We start from the raw sequence: 22,895 nt of genomic DNA on the forward strand, positions 1-22,895 counted from the left end.
CTGTTAGTCGCCTTTTACGACAAGCATAGGTCGTTGAAGATCAATTCTAACCCAGATCTTGATGGGTTCTGAAATTGTGGGTTCCAATCCAGGACAGGGAACTTTCTTCCAGGCATTGTGTCCTCATGTCATTAAGGTTGACTACTCCTGTACACAGTCTACAGACACTTGATGAAACAGATAATGAAGGATAGAAATCACTTGTCACTCAAAATCACTATATGGTGTCTGTATATATAGCTCTGCCATAACATGGCTGGACATGGTGAAACTCATATAATTACTGTTGCACACATTTCAGAACAAGCACGGCTAAATGTGTGGTGCCTGGACGGAGACCCGAGCCACACCGGACTCCTGAAGTACGCGCTGACGGAGCAGAACTTCTCCGACACCCTGGTGTTGCTGGTGGCCAGTATGACACACCCCCTGGTCTCTCATGGAGGCCCTAGAGAAGTGGGTCTCCATTTTGAGAGAACACATTGACAGACTGAAGATACCCTCAGAGAAGATGAGGGACTATGAACAAAGCTGTGAGTATATCCCCTTTGCTGGGTTTTGAGGCAGGATGGAGGTCTGTGATGTGCTTAATTATATGAAAGGTCTGTGCAGGGTCAAGGTCTGTGCATGGTATTTAGTGTTTCCCCCAGGATCAAAAAGGGCAGGGCAACAGAATTTCAAAAGGGGCGTGCAATGACAGATACCCAAGTATTATGTTAGGTTATTCATCAGGCCTACCAAAAAAAACTTGGCCACTGTGCAGAAAAACGCAGAAAAGCCCACATTAATCGTGGAAATACCAACCTAAACATAATACTTAGCTACTGAAACAGTAAAAACATTGATGTATTCGAGACATAGGTATGTCTATGAGGGTAGAAAAAAAGATGATCGAATCCTAATTCCTCCACCTAAGCATTTGTTTACCTAATGATTTCCCTATCACTAATAGGGGCACCTTATCAGTTCCAGTCTGATTAGCACAGACAGTGATTTCCGTGAAATCACTAATCTGCCTTTTGAACTCACCCGTCAAAGGCAGAAAAGGTGTGAGCCGCGCTGGTTTGTTAATTGGATCAGTTTGCTACACCAATCAACTTCTCATTGACTGACTTCGGCTTATGTATACAAGATTGCTGTTGTTTGAATCTCATGGGACCAAATTTCCTTCTCGAGTCATCGTGTGTATTTATGAGACGACTTCGTGTTACCGGTATTCAAATGATGATAACTATAACAGGGAATGGTCGGGACCGACAGGTACTTCGAGTTATGCATAATATTCGAGACAACGGCATTCGACTCATCGGGATTAGACTGTACTGCGTTTTTCTGCACATTGGCAAAGTTTTCTTTGGTAGGCCTGTTCATCCATATGATTCTAAAGGGTTCAGCGCACAGTTATTTCACTTAACTTCAGCATGAAATAGAAACTAAAAACATGTGTTGATATCAATTATTATCCCACCGGCATGTAATGCAGTGGGATATAGTCGTCGCCTCGTCCGTCTGTCCGTCCGTCCGTAATCATTTTGTTTCCGGAGCATAACTCAAAGACCATTTGATATTTTTCAACAAAAATTGGTAGATATGTCAAACATAACCTAAGGTGGTGCCTTTTGCTATTTACAGATTATTGTCATTTTTATTTTTCTCGGTTTCCATGGAAACATTTTGGACTTTGGTGGGCTTCGTTTCCGGAGCATAGCTCAAAAACCGTTCAATATTTTTCAACAAGACATGGTAGATATATCAAACAGAGCCTAAAGTTGTGCCTTTTGCTATTTGCAGATTTTTGGCATTTTTATTTTTCCCGGTTTCCATCGAAACAATTCGGACTTAGTCTTAAAAGGGAAGGGTAGGTTTTGTTTACGGAGCACAACGCGAAAACTTCTTAATATCTTTCAGCAAAACGTGGCAGATATGTGAGTCAGATCTTGAAGTCGTGCCTTTTGGTATTTGCAGATTTTTGTCATTTATTTTTTTCATGATTTCCATGGAAACGATTTGCACTTAGTCTAAAATCAAGCTGGACTTTAAGTAACTGTCAGATGATTTGTTCTTTCAAAGATATTGGGGCCGGGGGGATATGTCATCTTCTGATGACTCTTGTTGTATTAAAAGATGGACAGGGAGGGCACTAAACAAAAGGGGCAGGGTACCAAATATTAACGGCTGGCCCCTGCACCCTGCTAAAATTGCCTTAGGGAACACTCGTATTGAGACAAGAAGAAGGTCTGTCAGTTTATGTGTTGAATGAGTCTGGTGCAGGTTTATGATTGGTGTGGAGGTGTCTGATGGGTGTGGAGGTGTCTGATGGGTGTGAAGGTGTCTCTGATGGGTGTGGAGGTGTCTGATGGGTGTGGAGGTCTTTGCAAGGTGTCTGATGGGTGTAAAGGTCTTTGCAAGGTGGATGTAGAGGCAGGGTGCAGGTCTGTGAATATTTAGAAATGGAATTATGCCACTCATCTATAACTTTAGAGTAACGCTTAGTCTCTGAATATATGTAATATTAACCTTTTATCCCGAAATACTGCATAGTGTATCAGGAAATCGATTTTTCTTTGCTAACCTGCAACAAAATCATCAACTAAAGAAATATCATTACCAATCAAAAGTGAACATTTCTCAGATATCTTCAGACACAAAGCAGATGCTAGTAAGCCTTGTTTCAACTGTGTCATGAAAATATCCTGGAAAACACTGGACTCAGAATGCACCCTTGATGTACATGTTAAGTGACAATGACATGCTATTTCCTGCTCTAATCATACCTGTACAAGCTTGAACAGCATAACACATACTGTGAAATATTTCATTCATCTTGTCGTTAATGTGTTGAATGCAACCTATACAGTAGGTTATGTGTATGTACCAACTGAAATGTCTTATGAAAGTCTTAATGCATAGAAACATTGCTTTGGCCCCCATAATTATTTTTTACAAATGACACACATACAATTATATTATCAACCATTTACTGATCACTTCAAACAGATTTAAACTGCAGCGCTGTTCACATCAGCCCACACACAAATACTTGACTGACAGTAGATGTCTAAATAACTACATGTTCAGAAAAAAGTTCAGATTTCTTGACACTCCTGACTCACAGTCACTGAGTCATCAGTTGCAGTTGCCATGATTTAGTTTGTGATCCCCGATATCTAAACTGAGCCAGATAATATTCATTTAATATTCTCCCCTGATGCAGTGTGTACATACTTTTAAGCTGTACTTTGTTTCACAGCAAGGCTCTGTCTGCCAGAAGACTGGGCGATAGAACCCCAGTTCACACTGACAGCTAAGTAACAGTGTTTCTGGGTGATGTGCTTCAGATTTCAGACCAACAAAACAGTAACAATGTTGCTGGTGGACTGCTTCAGATTTCAGACCAACAGCACAATAACATTGTTGCTGGTGGACTGCTTCAGAGTTAAGACCAACAACACAGTAACAGTGTTGCTGATGGACTGCTTCTGAGTTCAGACCAACAACACAGTAACAGTGTTGCTGGTGGACTGCTTCAGAGTTAAGACCAACAGCACAGTAACAGTGTTGCTGGTGGACTGCTTCAGAGTTAAGACCAACAGCACAGTAACAGTGTTGCTGGTGGACTGCTTCAGATTTCAGACCAACAGCACAGTAACAGTGTTGCTGGTGGACTGCTTCAGAGTTAAGACCAACAACATAGTAACAGTGTTGCTGGTTGACTGCTTCAGAGTTCAGACCAACAACACAGTAACAGCGTTGCTGGTGGACTGCTTCAGAGTTAAGACCAACAGCACAGTAACAATGTTGCTGGTTGAACTGCTTCAGATTTCAGACCAACAACACAGTAACAGTGTTGCTGGTGGACTGCTTCAGAGTTAAGACCAACAACACAGTAACAGTGTTGCTGGTGGACTGCTTCAGAGTTAAGACCAACAACACAGTAACAGTGTTGCTGGTGGACTTCTTCTGAGTTCAGACCAACAACACAATAACAGTGTTGCTGGTGGACTGCTTCAGAGTTAAGACCAACAACACAGTAACAGTGTTGCTGGTTGACTGCTTCAGAGTTAAGACCAACAAAACAGTAACAGTGTTGCTGGTGGACTTCTTCTGAGTTCAGACCAACAACACAGTAACAGTGTTGCTGGTGGACTGCTTCAATGTTAAGACCAACAACACAGTAACAGTGTTGCTGGTGGTGCTTCAGAGTTAAGACTAACAGTGTTGCTGGTTCAGAGTTTAACAATTGCTGGTGGACTGACCAACAAAACAGTAACAGTGTTGCTGGTGGACTTCTTCTGAGTTCAGACCAACAACACAGTAACAGTGTTGCTGGTGGACTGCTTCAGAGTTAAGACCAACAACACAGTAACAGTGTTGCTGGTGGACTGCTTCAGAGTTCAGACCAACAACACAGTAACAGTGTTGCTGGTGGACTGCTTCAGAGTTAAGACCAGCAACACAGTAACAGTGTTGCTGATGGACTGCTTCTGAGTTCAGACCAACAACACAATAACAGTGTTGCTGGTGGACTGCTTCTGAGTTAAGACCAACAAAACAGTAACAATGTTGCTGGTGGACTGCTTCAGAGTTAAGACCAGCAACACAGTAACAATGTTGCTGGTGGACTGCTTCAGAGTTAAGACCAACAACACAGTAACAATGTTGCTGGTGGAGCTACTTTATTTGTTTCAACCTGACAATGTTGCATCAAGAGTTAATGTGTTTTATTGTGTACAGTTGCAGCCATTGTAGTTACACAGTATACTGTTACCTATGACTCATTGGAAACCTTACAGAGACCTCCAGGCTGTTACGCCCTGCCAACAACCATATTACACTGACGGCTCCATCAGCCACTTGATGAACTCACACGTCATTAGACTTGATTGAGACATTATCATCGGATGATTTGGTGTGATATTGGCTTTGTCACTGGTATGACTGAAACGTTGACAAATCAGCAGCTGATCATTGAGTGTGTAGCACAGTGGAATGTAGAGCAAGTGCTTGTTGCAATGTCACGTATTTCCATTGCAAGTATTGACTTTGTAGAATGAATCACAATAGTTTGTGAGTATACTCGGGTAATAAAGTAGTATTGATTTGTATTGACAAGTCAGTCGAGGCATGCCTGGCTTCACCATGTGACAGGTGCTAACTGCTGTATACACCTTTTAGGATATAATCTTATTGATTTAGTTGAAAGTTGGGCATGTTGCATTTCAGTGCACAAAATATCATGGAAGGATTCTACTGAAACAATGTCTATTATTTTATAGTTTCAGCATTTTCACTAGGGAACTAATCAGGAACTGTAGTTTTTTATGTTCAGAGAAAGCATCTGTGGCCCAGTCATGAAACCTCAATAATTTGCTGTGCATGGTGGCCGTGGGCACACCGGGAACTTTTGGTCTTGAATCCCAGTTAGGTTTGTCAGCACCGTACCCGTGTTCGTTGGTTTCAGGTAGCGGGGTAGTTTAGTAGCTAAAGTGGTCGCTTGTCACGCCGAAGACCCTGGTGGATTCCCCACATGGGCAAAATGTGTGAAGCCCATTTCTGGTGTCCCTTGCCATGATATTGCTGGAATATTGCTAAAAGCGTCATAAATCTAAAACTCACTTACTCGTTTCTCAGTGGTAAATGCCGGACACCTGCATTATTTAAGCTTAATTTCCATGTTAAGCTGACATGCTAAAATATTGTTCAAAATAGAGTTAAACATAACTCGGTCACTCAGTTGCATTGAGTCCTGTCCAGGCCAGTTTGTTGCTGTAGTGTGTATTGTTTGGTCAAAACTTAGTCGTGTACATGTCGCTTTCATACTGCTTGAGTATTGCTCAGTGCGGCATTAACAAAAAACAAGCAATCACTCAAAGAAGCAATATTTGTGTCTGAAAGTACTGATGTAAAAAAATAAGTCTCCTTTGAACATTGTCAGATATGACCTGTTGAATGGCAGGTTCAGGAAACACTTTACGAACGATAATTATGTTCAGGGTCATTACAAAATGTCAGTTCAGGTGATGTAAATACTTACTGTACAGGGGGCAGTGGGGTAGCGTAGTGGTTAAAGCGTTCGTTCGTCATGCCGAAGACCCGGGTTCGATTCCCCACATGGGTACAATATGTGAAGCCCATTTCTGGTGTCCCCCGCTGTGATATAGCTGGAATATTGTTAAAAGCGGCGTAAAACTAAACTAACTTACTGTACAATTTTCTAAAAGAATGTATATAAAATAAGAGTCTCATGAGGTGTACTTTGTTTCAGTGGTTCGGTTCTTCCAGGAGTACAGTGCCCCAGAGGAGGGTCATTCCACTTCAGCCCCGCACCGGGGGGACAGCAATCCCCTCCACCCCTCTGCCTCGGCCACAGACGAGGAGAAGGTCCTCCTCCCACTCGGGGAAAGCACGCTATCACAGAACCTAGGAATTCCAATAGTAGTAGTTATAACAAAGGTAGGAGCTTTCACAGAACCTAGGAATTCCAATAGTAGTAGTTCTAACAAAGGTATGAGTTATCACACAACCAAGGAATTCCAATTGCGAGAATTATGGCAAAAACCTTGTTACAACAATATGCATATGCTGGATATTCCAGTGGTAGCATTTAGAACTACACTGAATCTCTCATAGAACCCAGGAAATCTGGTAGTTGTAGGTTAAACTGAGGTTGAATCTATCACAGGAATTTCAACATATCATCCATCACAGAACCTTGGAATAGTATATATCTAATCTCTGTAATTTATTTTATGTTTATGTGACAGAAGCTGTGTGAAAGATTTATTTAGCCATTTCTGTTAACTTCTAAATAATTTCATGTTTCAGAGTGATGCAATCTCAACATTGGAAAAGGAGCATGACTTTCGAGAAGAACATTTCGATTTCATTCAACAGCATATTAGGAAGTTCTGTCTAAGTTGTATCCTTTCTAATTGGAACAACACTTCCTGCAATGGTAGTTCTGGTTATCGCCCACCATTTGCAGATCAGAGCTGAGCAATCGATCAATAATCGATTGTAATCGTAACACCCACCACAAAACTAATGTGGGCAACAACAGGATACATTCATGACATTGTACAAACAAAACAGGCACCTCTGATGCAAGCAAGATCAATCAATCGATTGACTTATTATTCAATCAGTTGCTTCAGCACCATGTAATAGTCCATGTGACAAATTTCTTAACACTTTATAAAAGTTTCCTGAAATATTGCAGAACAGTTGTTGATATTAATGATAAACTTTAAATGAAACTTTATTGTGATTTGATACTTCAGATTGACCAATCAAATTTAAGTGTTCTTCCTCGTCATAGTAAATATCGGTCATTGATGTGTTTTACATATATAAACCAGTGTAATCTGTTCACCAAATGTTTCTCAGCTTTTGCCTAGAATCCTTAACATTTGCCAGATGGTGCATCGTTGTTATACTCATCTGTGAAGGAAGACCGGAACTGTGAATTATTGTACAAATATTTAGTACACAGAGTATATGGATTCCCCTTCACATCTCAAGCCTATGTAGTGGAGAAGGACAGTGTCTTTGTGTAAGTACTATTGTCGTTAAGTACGAGTCGTATCAGTGGTGACGTGTTTGTTTTCCGCTTTCCACAACCTTGTTTGCCTACTTAGGATGTGCATCCAGCAGCTATGAAGGTTGAGAGAGGCAACTTGTGTAATTGAAATGCTGTTGCAGCCTCATGGAGCCTGTCTCTCTCGAAAAAAACACTGTTAAAGGCAACTTAAAGCTTGACTCCCTCAGTGAAATACTGTTGACAGCCACCTTGAAAACTCTACTTCACAGACCGCCTCTGTGGTGTAGTGGTTAGAGCGTCCGCCCGGAGAACAGAAGGTTGCGGGTTTGATCCCCAACCGTGTCATACCAAATGACGTTAAAATATGGTACTTGTTGGTCCCTGCCTGGCGCTCGGCATTAATGGCTACAACAAGGACTGGTTGGCTCGGACTCAGTATAATTTGTCTGATTTGGGTATTCATGCTTCACTGCAGCATGGTATCTCAGTGGGCTAGCACTATAAAACCAGCTTCAGTCTGGGCTAGTACAAGCTACCGCACATACACACACATGCACGTCGGCATATGAGCGAAATATTCTCAAGCACGACGTTAAACCCAATTTCACCTCACCTCACCTCACTATTTCACACCACACTTCTCTCAAAATAAATAATCCATATGGGAAGCTACCATATAATATATTCAAAAAAAATATGTATTTAGATTACAATATTAAATTAATGAATTATTGAATGAATTAATGCAATTTTGCATTAAATAGACCCTTGCCCCCTCTACCAGGTAAAAGTCATTTCAAGTAAACCCCATAGAGTAATGTCCCTTGGAGTGCTCTTTACAAATATCCTATGCACAACTTGTGATTGATACCAGTTCGCCAAACGCGGACAACAGCGCATGCAGCAGTTTTCGATGTACGGAGCAATTGTTTACATTTAATATATGGCAAGTGTTCTCTGTTTGGTAGCTTTTTGCCTTGACTTTTCAATTATCGATTTCAGGCAAGTCGTAGTGATAATAATTTTTTCATTGCATCAATAGGAAGCTAAAGTGAATGCCCCAATATGCATAATATAGGCCAAAATATTGTCGAAAAATGTGTGAAATTGTGCCTTAAGCAGCTCGGTGAACCAATGGAGCTGTGATTCAGAAGACATTCTTGTACTTTCTCTATGTATGGTCCTCAATGCTAATATTTAGAGGGTGTGTGGTTATGATGAATAATTTTATTAACATATTTTTTTTCCCCATTTCAGACCATCAGGTTGGGATAATGAGAAGAAAATTAGCATATTATATGAAAATATGAGTAGCATGAAACCAGAAGATGCATTTGATGATGTCATAGCCAAACCAATAACAAGAAAGGTAAGTGTAATGATAACACTCCCGGTTGATCTGGTGTATTTTAGCATGCTCTGGTATGATCTGGTTCACTCCGGTATATTCCAGATATCCTCCAGCATATTCTGATACATTCTGGTAAGCTCAGATACACTTGGTGCAATCAGGTGAATAGATCACTTAAAACAACATGTATGGTTTTTCTAGACGTTATATATGAGATAGCAATTTTTTACCCTAAGCTTGTACTAAAAAATGTGGTATGCACATAATAGTGCTAGGCAACATCATCCTGTTAAGTACTGAAGCATATATTGGAGTCTGCTATACCCTGCTGCATCAGTGGATCTTTGGTGAACCCTACCATTGCGTTGTGTGTGTACTCTGTGTTGTAGCCGGTGCAGAGAGATGCAGAGGTCACGGCGGAAGACGAGCAGGTGTTCCTGATGAAACAACAGACACAACTGAGCAAACAGCCCCAGCCCGGGACGCAGGGGGTGAGTTGGCATTATCAAGGATCAGGGGTAATTCACACTGAAGTAGGTGATCCTTTGTCAACAGCACTACATGATTGCCCCCGAGATGAGATTTGAGGGCAGAACCTCCCTTGTTTGTACCTCAGGCTTGTCTACTGACTGGGAGAGATGCCGGTACTGCATGTGTTTCTCCCTGATGAGTTTCTGAGCAAAATTAGTCTCATGTACCACATTTCTGTCTACTTAAAGGTTATATGGACAGGCTCATCCATTGGTCCTAACAAAACTGACCCCAAAGATAAGTTATCATAATGTCCGAAGAAATCTGCCATTGTGTTAGCTATAATGTGATTGTAAGAAAAGTGAACTGAAAATGTTAGTTTGTATCGCTTTAACACAGTCTCTTGTTTACAGCCAGCAGAGGGCACCCCCCAAAGGATGCAGCGTCCCCAGGTACAAAGGACCCCGGAGAGACAGGGGTCGTCACCAAGCACGCCCGGCCGTGGCAAGGTGCGTCATGGTTGTGTGTGGATAATTGACATACTACCTTGCATGGAAATGCTTTTAGTAACATCCAAACAAGATATTGTGTTTTAGTCTATTAATGTTTGTTTTGAAAATTGTTGGACTATAGCTATGACACTTGTTATATTTGGGATTACACTTTGTCTATAAAGTACAGATTCTAGTACTTTTATTGGGTTGAGTCCCATCCGGGATTCCGAACCCACACCCTCAGAGTCAGGCACCTAATCGCCAGCACACAAAGTCAGCCATCTATCCCACTCAGCCATCGCAGAAGAATCTGTACTTTACTGAGAAACTGTAATCCCAAATATAACATGTGTTACATTTGATAACTTTCTCAATGGCATTGTGTATTCGTGTAAGAACTCTGATATCTCCAACAAAGGGAACTTTGTCCCTTTTCACAACTCTCATAAACAAAGGATAACGTGGAGATTTAGTGGCTTCAAACACAATCAAATTGTATAAGTCTTGTGTCCAGATTGTCCCCTAAACATGTTGATCAAGTCCAACATTGAATTGTTTAATCTATGTACGTATTCACCTTACCTGTCTCGTTGCAATCTCAGAGCCCCAAAGTAAGTATATACTACAACTGCTGCTGTGTTGGTGACTTGATGGCTCAGTTTGGTTGCTTCATTAAGTATACCTGTTGTATCTTTTCTCTCATTGGCTTCACCTTGTTTTGTTGTCAAACTTGGATCGTTCCTGTCACTCCACCATCGCCATACATCATCTATGTCAGAAACACACACTCTTTACCACTGGTACTTTATAATATACACATACTAAATATCAATACAGTATCTCTAACTTGAAATGAACTTGCTTTTCTAAAACTTATTGAAAACTCTTTGAATGTAATAATGTTCTGTAATGCCTCCTTATTGTGCATACTGTTACGTCCTCGTCTTCCCCACGATGCCTGTTCTTTTTGTAAGGGCCAACTAAGGGGATTGAATGGTCATGATGTTTCATCTCACTCCATTTGCATGGGTTGTTGCTCGTACTATGGATCTACTGGTCTACTTGGTTGGTTATGATATGACTTGAGAATTGCTGACACCGATGTTACACAAAGGGACTCAATCTTCTCCATGCAATTGGTTGCACCTACCTCATTTAAAATAAGATTGTTTACTCTGATATGATACCTCTCAGTGTTAAAATCGGATAAATCATCTTTTGAAGGTCTCGTTGGGTGAACAAACTCCCAATCAAAATGAAGGATGAAGGGATCTTAGTCATTCAGAGGGGGCTGTGGGGTAGCCTAGTGGTTAAAGCGTTCGCTCGTCAGGCCGAAGACCCGGGTTCGATTCCCCACATGGGTACAATGTGTGAAGCCCATTTCTGGTGTCCCCCGCCGTGATATTGCTGGAATATTGCTAAAAAGCGGCGTAAAACCATACTCACTCACTCACTAGTCATTCCGAGGTCACATTTCTCCAATGAGTTCACTCCTGTTCTTGATTTTGAATACTTATCTTGGTTTAAAAATCTTGATCTTAACAGCAGAAAGACAGTACTGAAGGCATATATACCATGAATAGCACTGATAGTACACCCTGTTGTGTTATATTGGCATGTATGACATATCCGCACTCATTATAAAAGCAATGCTTTTGTGCTGAAAGTTCCTAAGCTTTGTCAGTTTTTCAGTACCTTTGTCTGAATATTTTGCCCTCTTGTACCGAAAAATTGGAAACCTCAAAGCTGATTTGCTGATCAGAAAGTTCACCAGATGCCATCCTCTCAAGGGATAGCCTCAGATCTTCATATAGGGAGGTATCATATGGTAGTAAATAGCCTGATTTTAATCAGATAGGGTTTACACATCCATCCATTCTGTTCTTACTGTTTCTGTACATACTGCTTAGCTTCCTGGTCAAATCATACATCAACTCTATCTTGCATAGCTGAGTATGGTGTAATCTGCGATAGGTTAGCATATCTATGTAATGGCGATCCCTGCTTGGTATTCTGGGATAGGTGAATTATACAATTCTGATGCTAAGCATGTGGTGCACATACATTCCTGGGCCTAGATTTTCGAAGCTCTCTTAGCGCTAAGATAGTCGTACATGCCATACATTAACATTAAGTTACGACTATCTTAACGCTAAGAGAGCTTCGAAAATCTAGGCCCTGGTGAGTAAGAATACCTAGCAAAGGGAGACCACTCATGAATGTGGTACCAAACTGTGAAGGCCACACAAGTGTTACAGGGATTCCTGCCAGTTTGTTCATCATGGCACTGACTGCTGTTCACTAGGGGAGATTACTGTTATCTTTGTATCATAAAGCAGAGGTTGTACAATTGCTGTATTGGTAGTACTGCTAGCTATTTTTACAAACAAAAGTCCCAGACATCCTTCGATAATGTTTGCCTCAAAACAAGGTAGTAACCCTTATTACACATAAACATTATCAATGCTACCAACACTACTGGCCCAGTTTTAAAACAAGCATATTGAATAAATCTTGTTGATGTATATTGAGGTATATATTTATGTGCCTTATCATGACATAAGTGCCTTAACAGAGTGTCCGACCCGTGAAGATCCGGGTTGGAATCGATCTTCAGTAACCCATGCTTGTCGTAAGAGGCGACTGGGATCGGGTGGTCAGACATGCTGACTTGGTTGACACTTGTCATTGTATCCCAGTTGTGTAGATTGATGCTCATGCTGTTGATCACTGGATTGTCTGGTCCAGACTCGATTATTTACAGACGGCCACCATATAGCTGCAATATTGCAGAGTGTGGCGTAAACACTAAGTCACTTACTATCACTAAGAGGGTGTCCTCTGTCGTCAGAGCTGATTAGTCAGGGTTGGGTAGATACAGGGTTTGACTTGACTGTCCTGTGTTATTGTGCACTGACTGGCCAATGGATGTTTTCCTGGTCCAGACATACTTACGTGGAGGTTGTAGTATTCTTGCCAAAACAGCACTGCTTTCATTTTTATGTATAACACTGTTCTCACAACAGTCTGTAACAATTGTTATAGAGAATTTCTTATTGAACATTAACTATCAATTGTGTCCATACGAGAAACAAATCTTATTGATAAATGACATTGTTGTCTTCACGCCAGTTGGTAACAAGATTATACAGAGCTTCACAGTAAGCATCTGTCTAAACTGTGTGGAGCCGACACAAGATGGCCTCTGTTGCTTTATTGGTCCTTGTCTATTGTTGAAGGGGGAGGGCAAGGCACCGGCCGGAGCTACCAGCGAGGGCATGCTGGCCAACTTTTTCAACAGTTTACTCAACAAGAAGACCGGCCAGCCCGGTGGTGCTGGCACGGGAACAGGTACGCCTCCAATCTCAGGTAACACATTGTTCTGTCTCTCTTACCAACTCCACTCCACACCCATCAGTTTCCTGTGTCTGGAAACAGAAATCAGTATTCAGAATGCTACATGATGAACAAGTCTGATAAATGGCAAAAACCTTTCTAAAGACAACCACGTTGGTACAGTATGTGCAGCCATTCCTCATCATGCAGGAATATGTTCCAAAATGTAGACCTGGATTGAGATGTGGTTCATGACATGACCATCATATTGAAGAAATCACTTTTCTCCTTAATCCATCATACCTGTATGTCATGTATCATTCTGAATATTGATATGCAATAAGAGTATATTTTTAAACTTATCCTATCTCACGGTAAGCAAGAAAAGGAGAGGTGCATAGCGTGAGATAGGATAAGTATATAAATATACAGTTTAATATAGAATTTTCAATATAACATAGGATATATTTGGGTTTATACCTTCTCATTCCTAGTAAGCATATTGGCATTAGTGCATCAAGTACCACAAGAGATTAATATTATGCCAGTTTTTCTGAATATGAATTCATGAAAATTACATTTCTAGAACTGCAGTTAATTAATTGCTAAATATGAACTATGCTGAAACGTTATACGTCTTCTCTTCTATTTGGAATGTTCTTTGTCTCTTGTCTGTCTTAACCGTTGTCATTGTATAATGTTCCTGTGGCACTGACTGATTAATTTAGTATTTATATTCGAAAATTTGTATTATTTTTTCCTTATCCTGACTCATGCTTAATTGCTTGTCTCCTTCTTGTGAATGATAGTGGAACACTTGAATCCCCTTTTGAAGCTCCCTTAAAAAAAGCGGACGTAAAATCACTCACCCTGTGTTACCTCCCTTAGATATTTTGGCGGGAAATCCGTCACATGACCCAACACGCTCTTCACTCTCTCCAAGCAATTAAGCATGAGTCAGAATAAGTATAAAATATCAATTTTAATCAAAAAATTACATGATTTAGTGTCTGCATTAGATGTTTATTGATCACTATTTATTATCACTATGGACAATGACATCCCTTGATTGCATGACTTGCATTACATTTCTGACTCACCTTGATCTTATTAAAGTGGACTTGTGTCCTGAGTCAGCATCATCCAATCATCTGACTTCCATCTTTCCATCCATCCATCCATCTCTATATCCATCTCTCCATCTCTAGCACTGAACTAAAATGTTCAGTTAAAATAGCAAGTTCATGTGTCATTTGTACTCATGTGTCCAAAAGACGTAGGGGATATTTAAAAATGACAGATGATAACTGAAATACAGAGATAGTGAGTGATAAAGAAGAGGAAGGACTAGGCGTCTATGGCAATCAACAGAGTATGTTGGTGGTGTACTGTCAAGGTGCCAATAACCAACAAATGAGATGGGTGTGTGGGTCAGGACTGAACTTTTCAGATGACTTGATGAACAGTGGGTCATGGCCTCGAGATTGGTCAAATATTCTTTAATATTACCTACGATAGCGAAGATATCAGGGTTCATATTTTTCATACGATGCCCTAGGGGAAAATATCACTTTGTCATGGTGACGTGATGTGACGACATTAACAGTGCTATGACCTCACATTTCTTCTATGCGGCGACGGCGGGTAGCCAGCCTATGTTTGAAAGTAGAATTGGGTTTATTTTCCTCAGTTTTACGACTTCGGTAATAAAAAGAATATTATATGAGTGCCTATATCATATAATATCACACTCATGCCTAGAATATTATATGAGTGCCTATATCATATAATATCACACTCATGCCTAAATATCGGTATATCCCTCGCTCTCGCTCGAGATATACCAACAGTTAAGCACTCATATCGTAAACATAGTATGACATGGGATATATCCTCAACAGTTAGGCACTCATATCTTGTTACCAAACTATATAGTATGACATGGGCAGTAAATTGCTTCTCATGTAATATCCTCTTAAATAACTATAGTTAGACATAAAAGCTCCGACTGAAGATACTGTACATTTACACTTTGATTGACCGTGGATGACAGTGAGCTGTTTTGTGAGTGTCACAGTGATTGTGCCCTAAAAGTGATGATTACAGCCCCCACCTCAACCGCAGGATCTATCCAAACACTTACCCACCTGTGTCATCCAGAAAGTTCATTGAATGAATCAGAACCCATCTGTTTCTTAGGAAGAGCTTGATTCAGTAGTCCGGACTTTGCCAACCTTTTATTGAGAAACGCATAAAGTGTCTTAATCAAGAATCACACATCCCATTCCCTCGAGATCCCACCTTAACAGAGAAATTGCATCTGTTTCTAAGAGCTATTTGCCAACCTTTTACTAAAGTGTCTTAATAAAGAATCACACATCCCATCCCCTCTCCCACCTTAACAGAGAAATTGCATGGTCGGTGTGTTTTTGGTGTGTTATGAAATCAGGGCTATGACACCAAAACCCACCTGTGGCAGTCATTCTTCAAATCTGATTTTGTCTTATCATTCATATCATCTATATGTAATCATTTATATCATCTATATGTAATCATTTATATCATCTATATGTAATCATTTACTTTTAGTGATCCTCTGGTTGTGTGTTTTTTAATGTGTATAATAAATGTGAGCTTCAGTACATCTGGTTGATGTTGGGACCAGGGTTAAGCTGCCTGTTTGTCATCTCTGTTTATTTGTCGTATTTCGCATTCGTCACATTTGGTTTATCAGCAATGCTCATAAAAGAGGTTAAAACAAGCTTAACTTCACCTGGGCCTCTATCATCAAGCTGACATGTTGTTTCATCATATGAAAAATGCCAACCCAAGGATGATTATAAATTTCCAAGGTTTTTAAAGTTGCAGCTTACTATACCTTCATGTGAACTGTCAATCTTCACAGATAAAGTTTCGCGTGACGCTGCGGCAGAGTTGGAGCGGATGACGAGGGGAAAAAAGCCAGCGGAGACCAATTCAAATGACACAAGTGCCTCGGGATCCTGATCGTTGACAGACTGACTATATTTGGTTCCACCATGACCGGGCAAAGTAGATGGTTTGTGTTGTCAATCTGTGTCTCTCATTCTCTGCCCAGTTGCTGCAATATCGGCTTCTCTCATAACTGCTGCGGACGCCCGACAAACAGCGTCGCCACGGACCACACAGATCTTTGTTATTTATGGGCAAAGCAAATATACCATGGAACCTAAGTTTGTCTCAGTCTTTTGTTAAATGAATGTATTATTATTTGTGTACAAAAAAAATATTTCCTTGACATTAATGATTGAAGATTACAAAGATACCATGATACTTGAAGTAAGTCCTGTTTACTGAATAACATTGCAATGATTGACTGTACATAGAAGATGGATGCTGCCGTGTATGTATAGATAGATAATCCTTTGTTACGTCTTATTTAAGTTATTGTGCTACAAATCATGTATTACCCTCTCACACCCTGACCTGGAGACCATCTTAACACCCCTAGTGCTAATACTCAGTATGAAACTATTCTGATGGGGAAGGAAGCTATTCCAGAAATTTCTACAATAAGTCAAGGTTATGCATCTTCTCGGTAGCTCGGTTTATTGTTAAGTTGTTACACCGTGTAAAGTTACGAAGACTGTGGTTCACATGTTTGTCATTATGTGTATAATGCCAGTGTTGTTTTGTATAGACTTATTTATTCTCCAGTTTACAAATTAGAAAGGATGCATCCATGACAATTCATTTAACCATGCCTTACGAGAAACTATGGTAACCTTCCTCTCAATGGGTACAGCTCATATAATTTGCATATTTCAATGTCCCATAACACCAGACCGACCTACCCTGTCATGTCCTGAAGATATATATATGCTCCAGGCAGACTGACAAAGCTGCTGTTGATCCTGTGTCAGAGTTTTTCCAATTCTAATTACTAATGACATTTTCTGTCATATTTTCACTTGGGCCAGGATAACTTAAGAAGTATCAATCCATGTGTCAGTTGTGTAACCTATTGCAGAAAATTATTGGCTTTCATGAATAACTACTAACATATCCTGCTACTGCATGTGGTAAGGCCTTGCCCTCACTCTGTCCTCCCCACTGTTCTCAGCTTGTCGCCCTGCCTTCTGTGCTCCACACACTCTCACGCTTCCACTTTGCCTCGGAATTCCTAGTTATCATCCAAGATATCATGATGGCAGAGGTCAATATTACTGCCACCAGCCTAGGTTTGCAAAAGCTGTGATAACGAAGGCAGTTGAACCCAGGTTATACATCTATGCTTTCACTGCAAGTATTTCTGTATGAAAACCTGTTTTACCCTAAACTGATTAATTTGACATTGAATTGGTGATGCAGTGGGTTGAATTCCATGAGTCAATCTTACAGTTGAATCACCTCCCTTTCATCTATTTCCAGAATAATTCTACTTAATTCTTCAGTTACATTTTTTGTATTGAATATATAACTTCTTAATGACCCATCTTGACAGATGCCCGAGATCATCTCAACCCGTTCATTCACCATTTTATAAACGTAATTGGAAGACAATGAAACATTCTTCTATGTTGTATATTACCTGAATATATTCATAGCTCCAGTCTGCAAGCTTTCTCTCTATTAACAACAGTTTCCTTTGGACTTCTGCTTATTATAATATAAGAAAGCATCAGCCTCCAGGTGATAGGAATGTGAAAATATAATTAAACGTTCACTGATATATTTACAGGTTAGACACAACCACTTGAACATTTGGCCGGGTTTTGTGAATTTACACATGGGAATACTTGTTTTTCTTCCCAAATCTAGCTATTTTATGTAAACAAAATGGGCAAACTGAACAGCAGACTTGTTCGATTCTACTCCTGTTCATGACAACCAGAGACACCTTCTTCTTAACTAGATGCCCAGCGCTTCCTTCACGACCAACCCCACCCTTCTCTTCACACCCTATCTTCACCTCCAGACCCACCTAATCGTTTCCTTGTCAGTGTAAATGTGTGTTGAGATGGTAAACGTTGATCTGCGTTGTACACTGCTGCACATGCTCCCAGGTAGTTCTGTCACATATATTTACAGTACGACATCTGAAGAAATAATCAATGTGTGAAACGTCCTGTTAAGAATACGATCAGAAGAGCAAACCATGCATTATACAAAAGATGATTGTGACTGTCGGCCTGCCAAACAATATCCAAATAATGTGATCTAGTCAGGTTCAAGGGGAGAGCATAATACGAGTTACCTCCCTTCTTTGTAGGCATTGATACTGAGAGACTGAAACCAGTGGAAATATTTGTGCTTGAGGAGTGTCGTCTCCTGCTGGTCTCCCTTAGTTGAAGGTCAAGGGAGGAACAAGGGACCTTCAGTTTTCTGTGAAGGGTTTCGTTTGTTAAGTTGACCTTGCTCTTTAGATGTTATTGTATTCCTGATATTTTGTTCATTTATCATGAATTAGGTGTGGGGAATAATTTCAGTTGAGTTTAGATTTTTCGATGGCAAGGTCAACTTTTACTTGTGTGGCAGATTTGTTAAAGATTCTGAACAAGCAAATCAACATTTAAGGGTCAATTACAGAGATGCATGTGTATTGACTGTAAATGGGTCTCTCCTTGTTTCCCGAACCACCTTGAAAGTGTTGTTTTGTTTGAGTTCTGTACAGTCTCTTCATAGGTGTTCCTTGTTTGGAATTTGAACAAATATAATACATGTACATACAGATGTGACAACTATCTATATTTTGCCTCGCTTGTTTACAAATACTGCCTTTTATTGGTTAACCTTTGAGACTTAGTGGTAATATTAATTATACCAGTTAAAGCATGTCAGAGCAGTTCTGACATAAGTTATGGATTTTATATTCAATATGAAAGTGCTATGGTTGGAGGTTCATTTTCAGTCTCTTATTTCTTGCCATTTTTCCACCAGCTGTTTCCAATATCAAAAGTTGATGGAATAAGATCAAACATCATGTTACTTACATAATTCCTGTAAAGTTTTGCTTCATGAAATGTCAGAAAAGTAATTTAATGGTTTTATGCTGCCATATTCGCCATATTAAGCACCGTGCTACAAGAAGACAATTTTTGTGACAAAATTTAATTAATCTTTATGATGCCAACCATGTACATGCAAATCTGTATTTGCTTGTGTATGTTTCAGATATTTGAGTTTCATTCATGTAGGCTTACACTGCTTAATTTCAGGAAACAAAATCAACTCCTTGTATATCGTTTAATAAGCTGCCTACTTTGTCAATTTTCCAAGAGCCCAAGGCCCTTATTATGGTGAATATGTGCCATATTCCCAGCTGAATATGCTCAGGACACTACATCTTGATTGGTGGATTTTAAATAAATATATGATTATTATAACTACTGTAGTTGTCTGGTCTGGTCTAATCATCAAGTGTTGGCTTGAAACAGTGAGATTGTGTGGATTATACGTGCAATGTTGAGTGAAGCATGAACATATGTTTGGAATTATTGTACATATGTATTTTTGTCATAACCTTAAATTAATTGGAATATTTGCTCTGATTCCTGCACGTTATCGCTAAGATTTTGCTTCCATCAGCTGAGATTGTTTATGCAGGCAAACATTGTCTCCTCGCTGTGTACTCCTGGGAAAATCTTGTCATGAAGTTCAACAGATACGTTTTGTCCTGGGTTGAGAGGGTTTCATTGCCCCCAGGGCCTAATAACAATGACCTATAGACCCTGACCTATAACCTTAACCCCGGGGTCAGCCAGATAGATGGCATCATGTGCAATGTGTATTTTGTAAGTCCTGAGATGCGTTTACGACTTTGTTATGTTCCTGTTTTTTGTTGGCTTTATATTTAGTATGCAAGATCGCGATAACTCTGACCACAGATAAATTTACGGTGCTTGTTTCCATGGTAACCAACCGAGATGGCGTCACAGAATACTACATCCTTAGAGTTTCCAGCAAGTTCATATCTCACATCTGATTTTCTGGTAAAATTAAAACCTTGGAATCAGTGTGTGAAAGTAATATTATGTTGCTTTTGATATGTGCTGAACACCCGAAAGATGATGGCACTCAATAGACATGATTCTGAGGGTTTTTTCATAAATAATTATCCTGTCGCTCAAGTCTGTAATCAACACTGTGGGACACTTTCATGTTATGCGGGTTACAGATTTTAAACTGACTAAATGACTTAAGCTGATTTTGGGAGGGGGTATAAATTAGTGCTGCTATTGATTAGTTTTTCATTGATTTGACATGAAGTTGTCAGTTTTGTAGGGAAATAAATGGTGATATTCTTTGAATGTTTAGTATTTTTACAGTAATTCAATTGTATTTTATTCTAGAAGTTTCATTCTCTGTACAAGAAGTTGCAGAGGCAACTAAATGTATTGCATTTATTATTCAACAAGTTGTTAGCTACTTTCATTTGGGTGCGCAGGGGTGTAGCCCAGTGGTTAAAGCATTCGCTCATCACGCCTAAGACCCTGGTTCAATTCCCCAAACAATTACAATATCTGGCTCATAGTGGCTCAATTTCTTGGGTCCCCTGCCATGATGCTGCCACAATATTCCTAAAAGCGTCATAAAACCATACCCACTCACTACTGTGATTTTGTGATCGAATCCTCTCTTCCTATTTGTCACTGATAGAGTGGTAAGGCTGATAAATAATGTGAAATATTTTTGTTCTATTTTGTGATTGAACATTTTAGCTCTAGTCAGTTGAATTAGTAAACCCAATCAATATGAAAGTGTGGCCTATGTTACTGTAGAACTGCCAAGAATTGAGAGTGCTCGCTGTAGGAGTTTTTATAATGTACAGTATACTTGGTGTAGTATCTGTAGTGGTATGGTAATTTATTCTCTACATTAGTGGGCTTATATCAATTATGTATTCTGTATGGAATTTAATTCAGGTACAATTATAGTCAAACCTTGTATGCCCATCTGCCAATTAAGGGAGTGTTTAATTATCCCTTGTCATGCTGTTGTCAGGTGTATAACTAATTATTCAGCAGTGATATGGCCAGGTGTATAAGAAGGTGATTCAACCAACATTATTTGGAATTTCAACAATCTGTAAGTATGCAATGAAATAAGAATATTTTTTGACTACTGATCTGTAGAAATTCTGTAAATAACTCAAACAATAGTCAAGTTGTGCCTTTTCAGTAGAAAATGTTTTCGTATTTAAGATTTTTAATAATGGAATTTTTAAGACTGCCTTGCTGTATCTAATAGAAGCCATCACTGGGTGTTAACAAGAGCTGTTACTATCACAGGTGGACTATGGAAATCTCTTGATCTGCAGTGTGCTTCATTCAATACTTCGATTAACATAATTAACTCAGACAATTTTGGATTTACATGGGCAAAACTGTTTACTTTGAGTTTTTTATATATGTATATTCCTTAAATTGTCTTGCTATGTAAGTGATTAAAAAGATCCCAATGTTTGGATTTTATTTAATCCGTTTCCTGAACCTTCATTATCATGGTTGGACGTGTAGGGTACAGGACTACAGCTGCTTCCCCCAAACTGTAACGCCTCTGTGAAACAATCTGGTCGATGGTCTTTACGTCACTTGGCTCCAGGTATTCCTTCCCAGCTGCATTTAGTACAAGTATATACTGTGATTTTATTATGATATATATCATCAGACGCTATACTGATTAATAGCAGTGAAACAACTCTCATGTATGTGCTTGCTCTATTTTCTGAATGATCGATGACGAGAACTAGCAAAGTGGCCATTAAATATCCAAAATCAGGTCAAGTAATCCAAAGTTCACAAATAAGAATCACCTGATAATATGTAAGTATGAGGTATATGTTGTTCCTCCAGTTAACTGTATCTTGTTAGATAAGACATCACTTTGCTAATGGCAAGTATTGGTGTGAGTCATTGTTACCCTAACAAGCAAACTGAATTCACATTACATTGCTGTGAAACAGGGTCACACATGCAGCTGCAAGACTGGTTTCACACATGCAGCTGCAAGGCTGGTTTCACACATGCAGATGCAAGACTGGTTTCAAACATGCAGATGCAAGACTGGTTTTACACATGCAGCCGCAAGGCTGGTTTCACATGTGTAGCTTCAAAGCTGGGTTTCACATATATACAACTGCACAGCAGGGTTAACGTGAAGCTGCGAGGCTGGGTTTGATCAGTGAATAGAGATAGACCATGCAGTGATGTTTTGTTTTGTAATCACAATAGCTAGACAAGGATATCTTGTTCAAGTTCTGGTTTGATTGCTAGTACTCGACATACCCTTTCTACCATGCTGTGTATAATATTTGTGATACTGCTTCTGTACATGAACCTTCCCGGCAAATTCTGGCTCTCAGAGTTCTGCGTAGGACTGTAGTTCCAATGGGATAGGGAAATCTTCTGTTTACTTGAAATAAAACTTATCATCGCACACCTGACTCGTTTGTTGTGTTGCGTGGCATCCCAATTGCGTAGATAGATGCTCATGATGTTTATCACTGGATTGTCTGGTCTCATTTGATTATTACAGACCGTCACCATATTGTATAGTTGGATTATTTCTGAGTGCCACATTAAACACCAAACCAACAAATGATTGGTTGGTTTGTTGTTAAAGGCAGCACTCCGCAGTATTCCAGTTATATAGCGAGTCTGTAAATAATTGAGTTTTGATAAGAAGACGTGTCAACCAAGTCAGCAAGCCTGAGTTAGTCGCC

The 22,895-nt window shown here is 39.7% G+C and overlaps 1 protein-coding gene and 1 long non-coding RNA gene across 2 annotated transcripts in view; both read left to right on the plus strand.

The window, feature by feature from the left end:
• LOC124286000 (cytoplasmic dynein 1 light intermediate chain 2-like) overlaps positions 1 to 22,611 on the plus strand; it is a 31,142-nt gene extending 8,531 nt beyond the window's left edge. Inside the window, 11 exon segments of the mRNA XM_046722318.1 lie at positions 302 to 426; positions 428 to 533; positions 6,266 to 6,453; positions 6,826 to 6,919; positions 7,417 to 7,552; positions 8,798 to 8,909; positions 9,281 to 9,382; positions 9,776 to 9,871; positions 10,459 to 10,467; positions 13,096 to 13,225; positions 16,098 to 22,611. Of these exon segments, the coding sequence (XP_046578274.1) occupies positions 302 to 426; positions 428 to 533; positions 6,266 to 6,453; positions 6,826 to 6,919; positions 7,417 to 7,552; positions 8,798 to 8,909; positions 9,281 to 9,382; positions 9,776 to 9,871; positions 10,459 to 10,467; positions 13,096 to 13,225; positions 16,098 to 16,198 (1,199 nt within the window). The 3' untranslated portion in view covers positions 16,199 to 22,611.
• LOC124286001 lies at positions 10,474 to 11,380 on the plus strand. The gene is made up of 2 exons (XR_006900926.1): positions 10,474 to 11,132; positions 11,314 to 11,380. It is a non-coding gene; the product is annotated as an uncharacterized LOC124286001 (long non-coding RNA).
• Positions 22,612 to 22,895: the final 284 nt, after the last annotated feature.

This window comes from Haliotis rubra, unplaced genomic scaffold (assembly GCF_003918875.1).
Source record: "Haliotis rubra isolate DU_JTF1 unplaced genomic scaffold, ASM391887v1 Scf372, whole genome shotgun sequence".
In the NCBI taxonomy this organism is placed as follows: domain Eukaryota; kingdom Metazoa; phylum Mollusca; class Gastropoda; order Lepetellida; family Haliotidae; genus Haliotis; species Haliotis rubra.